At 40.0% G+C, this 13,429-nt stretch overlaps 1 protein-coding gene across 2 annotated transcripts; it reads left to right on the plus strand.

Annotated features, from left to right (window-relative positions):
• The first annotated feature begins 5,847 nt into the window (after window positions 1-5,847).
• Window positions 5,848-12,553, plus strand: LOC121675714 (arylacetamide deacetylase-like 3). Of its 2 annotated transcripts, XM_042051377.1 has the most exons (5): window positions 5,848-5,912; window positions 6,048-6,126; window positions 6,497-6,713; window positions 10,501-10,564; window positions 10,897-12,553. In XM_042051377.1, exons 2-5 carry the CDS (start codon window positions 6,106-6,108, stop codon window positions 11,669-11,671), a joined length of 1,077 nt encoding a protein of 358 aa, XP_041907311.1. In that variant the 5' UTR covers window positions 5,848-5,912; window positions 6,048-6,105; the 3' UTR covers window positions 11,672-12,553. The 2 variants fall into 2 exon arrangements, with proteins under 2 accessions (XP_041907311.1, XP_041907310.1); XM_042051376.1 differs by having other exon boundaries at window positions 5,863-6,126.
• The last annotated feature ends 876 nt before the right edge of the window (window positions 12,554-13,429 follow it).

The raw sequence follows: 13,429 nt of genomic DNA on the forward strand, positions 1-13,429 counted from the left end.
AAGCTGAGATACATGAAACCACACCAAAGTGATACAGAAATATAGATTTTTAACTTTAGTAGAAATATATGCTAAGTGCCTTAAACATTAAAAAGCTGTAGCAGAGACCTTAAACACAGTTCTTACTGCAGCAGTGTTACCTTTCCACAGAATTCTTTACTTTAGACAAAATATAGATAGAATTACACTGTTCACATTTTTTAGATGGAGTGTTCATACAAACAATAAGAACTGATAGAAACTGTATACGCAAATCTGTGTAACACCAATGTAACACTGGTGTAAGGCTTACGACTGTTAGAATTAGACCAGGATAGGTTAAGAAAAGAAAAACTAGAATAGTGTGTTAATCTTATTGGTCAGTTAACAAATATAATCCACACTTCTGTAAGAAAAAATACAGAGTATTAAGTCTAGAAAATAGAGCATATAGTGTATAGTATATAGAGTATAGAGTATATGGAGCATATAGAACATACAGAAGAAGCTGTGTTTTGCCTGCTGTTTCTGCTTGCCTTTATCATGTAACCCCCTTTGAACTCTGCCTTCAAGAAAACTGTGAGACTATGGAATAAAGAACTTAGCAGAACAGCAGCCTCCTCTGCTCTTTTACCCTGGTCCGAGAAGGAAGGGTACCCCGTCAAAAGCTCAACAGATGTGGACAAGGCTGGTCCATCCTGACGTATTAACCCCAGAGAATGAGGGCAAGAGCCACATTTCTTTAGCTGGTCTCTACACTTTGATCCAAGGGCACCATAGCACAAATAAAAGGCTCTAGGGGCGGATTGGAACACAGTCAAAACCTGAAAACTAGTGAGATGCTGGGAAGACCAGTGCAGCTGGGAGGGCTTGAGACTCTTAGAACAGCTCTGTGTGACAGGAAGAAGTTGAAGGAAATGAAGGAAGGGAAAGGAAACTGCCCTGCATCATTCCATCACCAGATGTCAGCACCAGCTGAGTCTGTAATAACCTGGCAAACATCTCTGCTCTGGGCACACAATGTGAGTACCTGAAACACATTACCAAAGGTCAAACTGTGGTTTGATTTCAATATTTTACTGAACCTGTTCTTATGCCTTCATAGCTTGAAGCTGTCTGTTTAATAACAGAGCACTTTTTAAGACATAACAACTTTAGATTACCTGTTCTGACCAATCAAGTTTGAAGTGGTGTATTACAGAAGTTTATAACTTCAATTATCCTCTCCTTTGCTGTCTTCACATCACCTCTTTGTACCACTCTAGTTACAACTCACATACCATAGCGTTTTTAAAATAAATAAGCAATTAGGAAACATTCCAAATTTACTAGCTCTATTATTTATAAATAATATTATTTATTTAAAAGCACTTAACACTATTCTCTGCCTATGATGCCCATTCTCTGTACTGCTCAGGGGCAATCCTGCAAACTCTGGCTGTTTTTATTGCCGTCTTCCTTGTCTCAGTTATTCACTATGTTTGCTGATTCCTGTCAGAGTGAAGACACTGCTAACCTGAATGTTTGGAGTACTGAGATTCAGAAAAACCTGGCAGTTGCAGTTGTTATATTTACATTCAAGCAACTTCTGATTCAGTAAGATTCATTTTGGTGTGATGACCTGCCATGAAATCCCATGTGGATGTTCCAGAGCAGCTTTTTGGAATCCGTATGTATGGAGCAGAATTCATTCACTCTGAGGAACAGAACTGCACAGCAGCAGAGACACAGACACCCAACAATCCACCCACATTTTCAAATGCTACTTAACAAAATCCTCCAGTTGAATAAGCATTTCAAAAATGTACCTGCCCTGAACTGCACAACACAAGATCTTAATTGCCATCACTGAATGCTAATACATAACATCTGTCTTTTTTTTCTTTTTAGTACAGTACAGCTTTTTACTCCAGAATTTGTTAGCAGCTGCTTAGCCTAGGAGTCATTTGGAAGGGAAAGACTTCAAAGAAGAAGAGGAAGAAAGGAAAGGCTAAAATAAAGATTTATGGCAGACTAAATGGAGGTGGCTTTCTGTCGTAAGAGCAAAACATACAGGAAGTGGCTACTTATTTGGGTGGGGAGATGGAGATAACAAAAAGGGAGGACACTGAAAGGTAGGTAGGAGGCAGCCTAAATGCAGAAGTAGATGAAGCAAATACACAGCACCTTTAAAAACCAGTATGGTAGAGCGTGTACTGAGGTGTAATTTCTCAAAGCTTCTTACTGTCACTGTGAAGGGCATATTAAATCCATCTCACAGATCAGAAGACTCAGGCTTACAGATATGAAGAGCTCTGAGATGCTTTCAATCAGTTGTTAACATAAAATGAAGAAATGTGAAGGATGGCAAGTTCCTCCCACGCTCCACTTGGTAAAAACAAAGTCAGTTAAATTACTCTACAGATTCTAATTGTTCTGCTAAATTACCTAGAGAAAATAAGAATAATTTTAAAAAGCAAGGCAAATTATATTTACCAGAGTGTTTCATTTTGAAATGAACATTAAAAAACTAAAGAACTCAACCAGAAGCTATTATTTCTGGGTTTAAATTTTCTTTGGAATACATTATTTTTTCCTGTTTTCTGTTTCCTGACTATACCTGCTGGAGTCGATACCTCTCATCACAGCTGACTACTTTACCACGCTTTAGTTACTCATCGTAGGATTTCTTGTGTTACACAGAGTAGCTCTGCAATAGTCAACTGACTCCAGGTTAACTGTGGTGGCAACAGCCTGCAATCACAAGTGAAATGTGTTGCAATGTTTTAGAGAAAGACTTCACAGGAAAACCAGTAACTCATGACAGTCACAGAATTCATTAGCACCAACTCCCCTGACCCTCCTGCCTTGCGTAGTGTTGGGTTTCTCAGCTCCTGCCTCTTCTGCTAATAATTAAGGGGAAGTTGATGAGTTTTACACATTCTCAGCCTACGAAGCTATGTGGGATTCCACAGCTACAGAAGCTTTAGAAAACCCACAAGACTGAGTCTCGTGAAAACCTGCAAATACCACATTTCCTTAGATAGGTATTGTTATTGTACTTCCCCTTCCCATCATTACTATAACTATTAGAAATATGCCAAAAAATCAAGAAGAGAATGAATTTTAGAATGCATAAAGGGAGGCTTGCTGATGAGAAAATGGGAAGAATTTACCCAACTATTTTTGATTCTGTACTCATCAAGTGCTTCATTAACATTAAACTCCAGCAACATCAAGTTCAATGAATAAAGCATCAATTTGTGATCTCCGAGTAGCTGTTTTATAACAATAAAGAACCACATGAGATCCATAATTCTCATTACAATGTCAAACTCCAGACTGTGTTCATTTTCTCTGGTTTAGTGGAATCTCATCAGCCTTTACTTAGTGCAAGGCTGTTCTCATCAATAGGTAAAGACTTTGTGGAAGCTGGGGTTTGAGGACGAGTTTGCTGAAAAATAAAAATATGGCTATAGCAAAACACATCAAACACCCACCATTTAAAGAACTACGTCTCTACTGCCAGAAAGAGAAGAAGCCTTTGTGTTTGCAAAGATACAAGGTACTCACTTCATGCAGTGGATTGAAAGGAAATAAAAGATTCTTTTGACAATTTAGCACCTCGAAAACAACTGGGAAAAAAAAACCCACTGAAAACTTTACTGACTGTTTTGTAACAACTTGAGAACCAGACAGTGACCATAGATATTCCTACCCATCCTGTGGGTACAGGAATAGCTGGCCAGACTGGAAATAGCTGAAATATATGGAATATAAGGCACCAAGCATCATCACACAGTTGTCAATATAAGCATCCTCAGAAGGATCAAGCAGCTCTCAGACCATGGGATTTGCTTGATTCTGGAAAAACATGGACATTGTGTTAACAGGACAAGGAGGACTGAGGTGCAAACAGCACAGAGGTAGAACATGCTCTAAGTCCACATGCAGAGAATGCTCTAAGAGTAACATATTAAGAGATTAAGAGTAAAACATTAAGGTATTATTTTGAAACATTACTTCACCAACATTTCTTTAACAACAGAAAGGCTGTAATGCGGAAATGAAAGATTTTTGTTCAGATTGTCATGAGTGTACAACAGATTTTATAGACAACTGCCAGGGCATAACATCAAAAAGCAAACCAACAAAAACCCCAAACTGTCCCTTTGTAAATTTATTTTTAAATAAAAAGACAGTAAAGCAATCTTCCTTCCACTCTATCAGATTCATCAAGGTTTCAAAACAGAGGTGGCATGTGTGAGGTGTTTTGGTTTTGATTAAAGCTGATTAATTATTGACTCACTGAATAGGAGAAGAAGTCTTGTGTCAAAATGGTGTCAGCAAGAGCTAACAGCAGACAGACACGTGCTCTTTGGTATAAGGCTTTCATAATCTGATCATATAAACAGCAGGTGTTTAATTGCCTTTGGTCACCTTTAAAAGTTTCATTTACTGCCACTCAAGTAGGAATTTTTTATTCTTGATTAAAGATTCTTTTGAAAGCACAGAAATTGCTTCCTCTGAGGATTCAAATATAAGAAATCATCAACAATGCTGAAATACAATATTCAAAGCTGATCTCCATGTGGGAATTTATTTCAGGATATTTGGACTGATGACACAGACATCAGAAATAAACAGTAAAACTGTGCTGTTCTTACAGGAATATATGGCAAAACAAATCCAAACCCCTGCAGGCTGTGCTGTAATATCACACTACAGAGAAACCATTTCTAAAGCAAATAACCACAAGCACCACTGGGCTGCCTCAATTGCACTGCAGACCGCTGTGGAGAACATCTGATGAGCTTAGGACAGGCTGAGCACTGGCCACGGGCATCTGGGTTTGGCTTCAATACTCTACAGTCTAAAATTTTAACTACCTATATCCTTAATCTGTGCCCTGTGGAACGGAAAGGCTCCAAATCAGCCAATCTCAGCACAGAAAAGGCTCTGATGACCTCCCTATTTCATAAACCTTGGCATAAATTTACAACATTGCTTCATCCCACATGTTCTTACCTTCTCAAGCCAATGTTGTGCAAATCAGCTGTGAGTGTTGCTTTGATTTAAATAATATGCTAATGAAACTAAGGACTAATTCAGTTTTCAGATGGGAATTCCACTTTAAAAGCCAAGGCACAAAAAAGGTTTGGGACCTGTAAATTTTAAATCGTGTAGAAAACATAATTCTAAGTAAGAAGAACACAAACCAGAAAAATTGCTTCACCAAACAACTGCCACCAACTGTTACCATCCTTCACCAATACACATGTATTCATAATGCCTCTACATTGAACTGCAAACAAGAATAACAGTGAATATGAAACACTGAGGGTTAATCAGTAAAAAGCTTTCAGCAGAAACAACAGTGGCTTGAATCTACAAACACACCCCCATGTGTCTGGAGAGACCTTCATGTACATTAAGGCTTGCACTAATTTTAAACACTGAGCAAATATGCTCTTATTTAAAGCAAAATTAAAGCATGAATATGTTAGTGCATTCTCCTACAAACAAGAGTATTTTGATTTGAGTATTTTTCTTCTCAGAGAAGTGTATATATACCTTGATGACAAATGCAAGTAGCTCCATGTCACTAAAATTTAACACTGCAACAGGAATGTCCATCCAAAATGAATCCACTACAAACCAAAAAAGACCATCTACAAATCAGGCCCCCTCTGAATAATAATTTCTCCTTGCTAGCAAAGAGTTCATAGTATCAATCAATTCTGTATACTTTGAATCCCACCTTTTGTAAAGGGTACCAAGAAAGCATAAAGATGTGTTGCCAATAATGTCATTGTCAAAAGAAGGGTGGAGAAAATTGCATTACATTGCATTGCAACATTAATAAACATTTAATTTCTGCATATGAACTGAGCACTCATTCTCCCGTGAAGACTCCTCAGATGCACTTGAAAACAACGCTTAACACAGCACTGGTATTATAGCATTCACTCCCACTGAAGTGAAATGGCATGTGTTTTTACGACTTTAGCAATTATAGGAATGTTTTTTATTTCTCCTGTTTTAATACCAGCATTGTTTTTGGGGGTTGTATTATACGGTTTTTTCAACTCAGAACTGCCACCTGGAATTGAGCAACCTCTAAAGCTTCGTTTTTTCCACTCTTTGATGATTACAACCATGGTCACAGTAAGTTAAATTTCTTAACCTGGGGATTTTACTTTTCCTTGGGTAGGATATTTGGGAGCTGGCGGATAATGGCTTAAGGGAATAAAAAAAAGAACAAAGCAATTCACACTCCTGAAACCTGTAAGCATTGATATATATGAACGCAAAACAGGTTAAATTAACATAAAATTGATATGACTAATCTTAAAAGCTTCTTTAGATTCTTCAAACTGCAGCCACTTTATGCTGGGAAACTGTTTCACTTGAGAATTTAAAACAAATATCTAGATGTATCCTGTACATAGTGAACTGCATGTACATAGAATAATGCTGTCTGTTCAGGAACAAGCCAACATTACTCCTCTTCTTCCAAATTCTTTCTTTTCAACAGGGAAAGATTTTGGAGAAGCTGGGGATCTGCAATGATTTAACCATACTGCGAGTAGCACTCGATGGGATACCCCCATGGAGAGATTACAAACTGCTTATCAAAGATCTCACAGTATATGAGGTACCATTGAGGATTTATCAACCCAAAAGCCCACCTACTGGCAAAAGAAGAGGAATTCTGTATTTTCACGGAGGTGCCGGCACATTTGGGAGCATTAGTAAGCAATGGGCAAGTTTTATTTTTCAAGTCAAATCCAAGTCTTTACATTTTTGCCTTCAGGCATGTGTCAGTCAATGTCTGCCCTGTCCTTCCCAGTGTCACCAGTCTTGGCAATCGCAGCGCTAACTAGAAAGTATTTGTGGAATGAATAATCTTGTGTTAAAGGGAGTCACATCTCTGCTTCCTTTGGGCTAGAGACCTGTGATCCAGAAATCCCTCACCCTGCTCTCAGCTCTCAGTGAGGGACTCTGCTCTACTAAGACTACTCTATCTTACATGAAAGATATAAAATGGGTCCCAGGAAGAATTTAAAGAATACATTAAAAAAAAAAAAATCTGTAAATAAATTCCCATTCAAGGAATCCAAATGAAGGAAAATACAAATAACGAAGGAGCAATTTGGGGAAGTTTGATTCTTGTGATGACATGGAACAGGATACTTGATTTCTTTTTCAGAAAGGGAGACAACCCTTGTCTCAGCAACTGGGAACTCTGCCTCCTGACTGCTCTGGATCTCCTTCTGAGCAGCCGAAGCTCCGAGTGCCTTCTCTGCAAGCCAAGGCCCCTAACATGGAAATATGGACTTCATTCCAGGGGTCAGGCAGGGCAGTTTGAGGGGTTTGAATCCTTTACTGTTTCAAAGTGTAGGTTTGCACTATACTGGGCAGACTTCAGTTTCCTGGCATCCTTCAGCCCCATGCAGGAACCATGCAGGATCCTGTGCCACAGGTTCCCCTCTGCACTGGGGCACAAATAACTTACTCTGCTGTACTCAGAGCACGGGAGTCTGGGTGCAGTGTCAGGCTCACATCTACAGTGTCTCGGTTTTGAAAGACAGGTGTCTGCTAAGGAAGGCAGAGGCCCCCCTTGAAGTGGCAGATATAACCCCTTTTCCCTCCAAGTTATTATATTTTGAAATCAAGGGCCTTTAGGCAAAGATGTGGGAAATAGGAATAACAGTTCTTTACTATATATATATATATGTATATGTATATAACCAGTCAAACAGAACAACAACAACTATGGCAGTAACAGCAAACAATCACAAATCCAGTGCCAGCCTTCTCGGCTGTCAGGCCCTTTCCCCTCGGGTGCAGTTCCGCTCGCAGCCGGCAGGGGCGCTGGCGGCTCCCGGTGAGCAGGGCAGGTGTGATGGTTCCCCCGCGGCTGCAGGGGGCGCTCCGGAGCGAGCTCGGGAAACCCGCGGCACTGGTGGCCTGGGATCCCGGGAAGGGATGGAACAAAGGCTTCACAAACCCCTGGGCAGCCGATCCCGGACTCTCGGGAACAGCAGGCTGGAACGGCAGGGACGAACGCAAATCCCGGGTGGCAGACGAGATGTATCCAGATGGGAGAACCCCACGGAGGCCCAGGCAGGCAGGGCGAGCAGGGCTACAGCGTAGCGAAAAGCTCGAAGCAGCAGCAGGGCAGGGCAGCCACAGCCCGGTCTCCAGCAGGGCAGGGAAAGCGGCTTTTGGGGTCCCGGCGTTGCTTCCAGCAGGAAGAAAGAACGGCCAAAAAGAAGAAAGCAGCAGCTCCTTTCTCTGCAGCTTCTCTCTCCGGACGCTCAGAGCGAACTGCCCCCACACCCAGGTGTAGACAAAGGAGTAGCCAGGCCCGCCCCACTCCCCTTTTTGTCTTTCTTAAGTACAGCTATTTGTCCCCTAGCAACATGCATATGGGAGAAAATTCCTTTAACAGGAAAACCTAAGACTAAACTAAAACCCCAACATACAGCTAGTCTGGGTGGCTGTGAGGACTCCAGGGATGACACTGTGATCTAAGTGACAGGTGAATTCCTCTCACTGGAAGAAAAAACCACACCACAAGTTGCACAGTGAGTCCCTGTTTACATGGCATGGCTTGATGTAACAGCCATACCTGTACACAGAGAGTGGGACCTGACTTTTGGCTTCAATTCCTTTTGGCGTTTGATAACAGGAAAGCAATCAACATGATGACAGGCTTTCAGAAGGACTTGGGGAATCTCCAGCCTAGGAAGGCTGAAGTCTGCAACCAGCAAATTAGCAGATGCTACAATGAAGAGAATCAGTGGGCAGATAACTATCACTTATTCCTCAAATGACTATCATGCTTCACAAATCCCAGAAACATTGAATAGTTTGGGTGGGAAGGGACCTTAAGTCTCATTCTCATTACAAGTCCCCACCATGGGCAGGGACACCTTCTGCTATCTCAGGTTGCTCCAAGCCCTGTCCTACCTGGCCTTGGACATTTCCAGAGATGGGGCAGCCACAGCTTCTCTGGACATCTTGTCATCCTGCCAGGGCCCCACAATGCTCACAGGGAAGAATTTCTTCCTAATATCTAATCTAAACGCACTCTTTACCAGTTTGATCACTTCAAGCTTTTTAAGTCAGGAAATACATGAATAAAGAAGACTGAGTTGCTAAAACCCACTTTGATTTCCAGAAGAGTCTCTTAAAGAGGCTACACACCCATGACATAAGAGGGAAGGTCTTTCATTTGGATAAACGCTGATTGAAAAACAGAAAAAATATGGGTTATGGGAAGGTCCTGTGAGATTCCCATAAGGTGATCTGTGCTGGGGCCAGTGCTAATCAATTTATTCAAACACACAAAAGATGGTGCAAGCTGATGTGGTATTAAGTCCGCTGAGGGTCATAAATGGATGGCTGAAAAACTGCAGAATGTCTTTATGACAGCAGAGGATCAGACAATAAAATGACAGGTGAAATGGCATGTAGAGAAGTCAAACAGATGAACAGAGCATTATAAATGAAGTTATAAATGACGTTATAAATGAAGCAATGGACTCCAAGCAGAAGCAGGAAGAAGATCTTGCAGGAAGGAGGTCTTGGAATTATGGTAGGAAGTTGCCTGAAAATGCTGACATACTGCACAGTAGCAGTCAAAAAGCAAATAAAATGCTAGCAACTATTAGTAGGAAAGGAAAGACAAAACAGGAAACTTCTTTATGCCACTGTAATAAATCCATGGTGTATCTAAATATAGTGTAGTGCTTATAGTTCTGGTTCCCACTGCTCAAAAAGGATAGAGCAGTACTGGAAATACTTGGAGAGGCTGCCTAGGTAAGAAAAGTATCTCTATGCAGAGAATATGTGAATGGACTATGACTCTTCAGGCTGCAAAAGATGCATAAAGACAGATACACCAGGTGACTACAAAATCATGAGAAGCAAGAGAAGTTAAACAGGGAAGGATTTATCCACCATTTCTTACAGTACCAGAGTCAATGTCACCATGTGGAACCAGTGAATGCCAGGTACAAAAGGAGGAACCAGAAATTACTCTTTGTAAGGAAGTGAGAGAACTCCTCCCTGCACAAAGCTGTTATGGTTAAGGTTAAAATCATGGGCTTAAGAAGTGGTTTGGTTAATTCACAGAAGAAATACTAATCAAGGGCATTAGGTATAAAGACAGCTTCTGTCTCAAAGGACCACCCTGAACTCAAATTCCTGTATGCTCCTAATTCCTGCTTGTCCCCATCTTACACTCTCCTTAGACACCTTTTGTTGACCACCAGGTGAGATGCGAGACCAACCCAGACAGATTTCTGGGTTTCCTTGGTATCACCATCCTTACATGCTTGTGTGATGCCCTGAGAGCCACTGACCAACAGAAAATGTGTTAATGTGTAAAGACCACATTCTATAACACGAGGTCCCTATCGGTCTCATGTTGCAGGGCCTTCCACACAGTGTATGTTCAGGGATCTGTATTTTAATTTCAAAAGGATATTTGATTTTCAAATCATCATTTCTGATAAACTTTCTCTTTAGGAGCCTTTGAAAGAGTATGCCGCTATATGGCCAAAAAATGCAACTCAGTGGTTGTATCTGTTGGGTAAGTGCTATTTTTCCATAAAAGTGTTTATGGGAATACAGCTCTCAGTTGAAACTCTTATGAAAAATATGCTGAAAATATTTACTATTTTAGATTGTATACCTATTTTTCACTTCAACCTTTCATTTAATTTAGAAATGTGCTTATAGGCAAAGTATTCTAAAATAGCTGTAGCATCACTAGTTTGGCTTTCCAATCTACACTATTTAAACCCAAATATAATCTTTAAAATAAAGAAAATAAACTCTATATAACTACCACAGCAACTGCAAACAACACAAATTGAATGTTTATAACTCCACTGACAATAAGCACAGTATTTGACATTTCAGGTACCGTCTGGCTCCTGAACACCCCTACCCAGGGCAATATTTTGACTGTCTCAATGCCACCTTATACTTCATGAGGAATTTAGAAGAGTATCATGTGGATCCTGGTCTCATCATCATTAGTGGTGACAGCTGTGGAGCTAATTTTGCTACAGTTATTTGCCAAATACTTCTCAATGACAGAGATCTGCCAAAAGTACGTGCTCAGGTCCTACTTTACCCAGGACTCCAGGGGCTGGATTTCCATTTGCCCTCCTATCAGCAGAACGCTTCCGTCCCCCTGTTGTCCCAGAAGATGGTTATCTACTTCTGTTTTCGTTACCTTAACAGAAAACCCACAGTATGGAAAAATGTTTTACAAAACTGCCATGTTCCTGAGAGTATGAGACAAAAATATAAAAACTGGGTAAGTGCTGACCTTATTCCTGATGAATTTAAGATTAGAGGCTACATACCACCGAAACCCGCATCATATAAACCTGAAGTCCATGAAGCTGTCAAAGAAATTTTAGGAATAACATTTTCTCCACTTTTAGCTGAAGATTCCATTATTTGCCAGCTCCCTGAGTCCTACATTGTGACCTGTGAGTTTGATGTGTTGAGGGATGATGGTCTGTTATACAAGAAGAGACTAGAGGACAATGGTGTTCAAGTGACCTGGTATCATAGCGAGAATGGCTTCCATGGAATTTTAGCCTTTTTTGGCTATGGGATTTTTTCCTTTTTATCTGGAAATAAGATAATGGATAGTATTGTGAATTATATAAACAGTTTATAGAAGTATTTTTCAGAAGAAAGATGCAAGTCATGCTGTATCATTGATGAATTTATACTTGGCAAGGAATGTAAACATTTTTGATTTATGGTTCGGATTTTGACTGCATTATGTGGTTTCTGATTTCTGCTTCATAGTGACTCTCAAACAAATGTTAAGATTATTTAAAGTGCTACCATTCTAGAAAATATTCTTGTAAAAACACACCAATAAGAACTAGATGCAAAGGCAAGGATCTAGCACATCCTGTTTCACTGAAACTATAGCAATTCCAGTATCTTTGCATGGCTGGCACCCACTGAAGGCAAGAGACAAGAATATCCATGAAGATTCTTCAACAGCCCAGAAATGCTGAAGACAACAACCAAGGTCTGCTTTGGCCCTTGAGACAGACAGGAGGTGCTGATGGTATCAGATGGAGAACTCAGCTTCTATGAAGTCTTACAACAGACACTGAAATTGCAGCCATGAATTTAATTTCTAGGGTTAGTCTGTACAAAGACTACACAGCTCCAGAAATAGAAAAGTCAAAAGGAAGGCTCCTGTCTGGAGTGGAAATCCTAAACTGGAACTAGCATGGGTTTGATTTTGTTTGGGATCTGAGAAATGATGTTTAATTTTGGAACTTCACTCTCAAACTGGAATCCCTGAACGTTGGTGAGTGTGGGGATGTTAGAGAACTGCAGAGGTGAGACTTTTCTGTAGCCCTTGTTTTCTTTCAAGGTTATCTTATGCTCAAGGCTACCTGTTCTGCTGTGTTGAAAAAGTTCTGAAAATCATGTAAAGAAGGCAGAGAAGCACAATTTTATCTATATTATCACTGTAATGCTATGGTGATCCTGTAATGCTTTCAACAACAAAAAATAAAAACTAGCACTGCAAATACTTCTAAGAGTGAGAGTTACATTTGCTAAACACTTACTGATGGATAAACCAAACTGAACCCCCTGTGGTGAAAGGAACAACACAACTCAGGCAGGCAAAGACCACAATCTTGCTAATTCTACCTGGTCACATCTGTGCTGTGCTCAGTAATTAACCTACCAAACAAGTGGACATGACCACGTAACTGTGAAAACACAATACAAACTGAAAGTCCACAAACACTGCTGGATGGTGTTTTTTGCTGGTGGATTTTCCAAATCTGGGCTTTTGCAGATTTTTAAAACAAGATTTCCTTCTACTTCAGAATATTTTACGATGACCATGTGCCCTATTAAAAACACTCAACTTCTCACTAGAAAAACAGTATGAAATTAATTTTTTATAAAGTTTTCTAACTAAAATGACATGGTACTCTCCCCCCATCACTTATAATTTGACTTTACAACAACAAAAAAAACCACTAAACAAAAAACAAAACAAAACAAAAAACCACCCCCACATTGCTACCTAATAATGTTAGATTTTTACCTATTTCCTTTCCCTGTGAATTTACAATTTAAATGTTCTGACATTCTAGTTGTTTGAAGAGTTGCAAACTTAGATTCCCAATTAATTAATCTGCATCATTTAAAGTACACATTAGCACAATCCTACTCCTCAGCAAGAACAAGATAAAGCAGTTTTATTTGAAACTCTTTAATCACTGGTTATCTTAAGTCATTTTAAGCTGTACTTGGTGCACACAGAGTTACTGAAGGTTACCTGCAACAAGGTCACCTGATCGTGAATCTAAAGTCAGCCTCCTGTGGCTTTTTAAAAGCATTTTCTTCTGTTAGAAGAAAACATAAATACTAAAAAGAACTGAGATTTGGGTAA

Source organism: Corvus kubaryi, unplaced genomic scaffold (genome assembly GCF_017639235.1).
Source record: "Corvus kubaryi isolate FWS band 111438036 unplaced genomic scaffold, C.kubaryi_AGA036_p1.0 75, whole genome shotgun sequence".
NCBI classification, from domain to species: domain Eukaryota; kingdom Metazoa; phylum Chordata; class Aves; order Passeriformes; family Corvidae; genus Corvus; species Corvus kubaryi.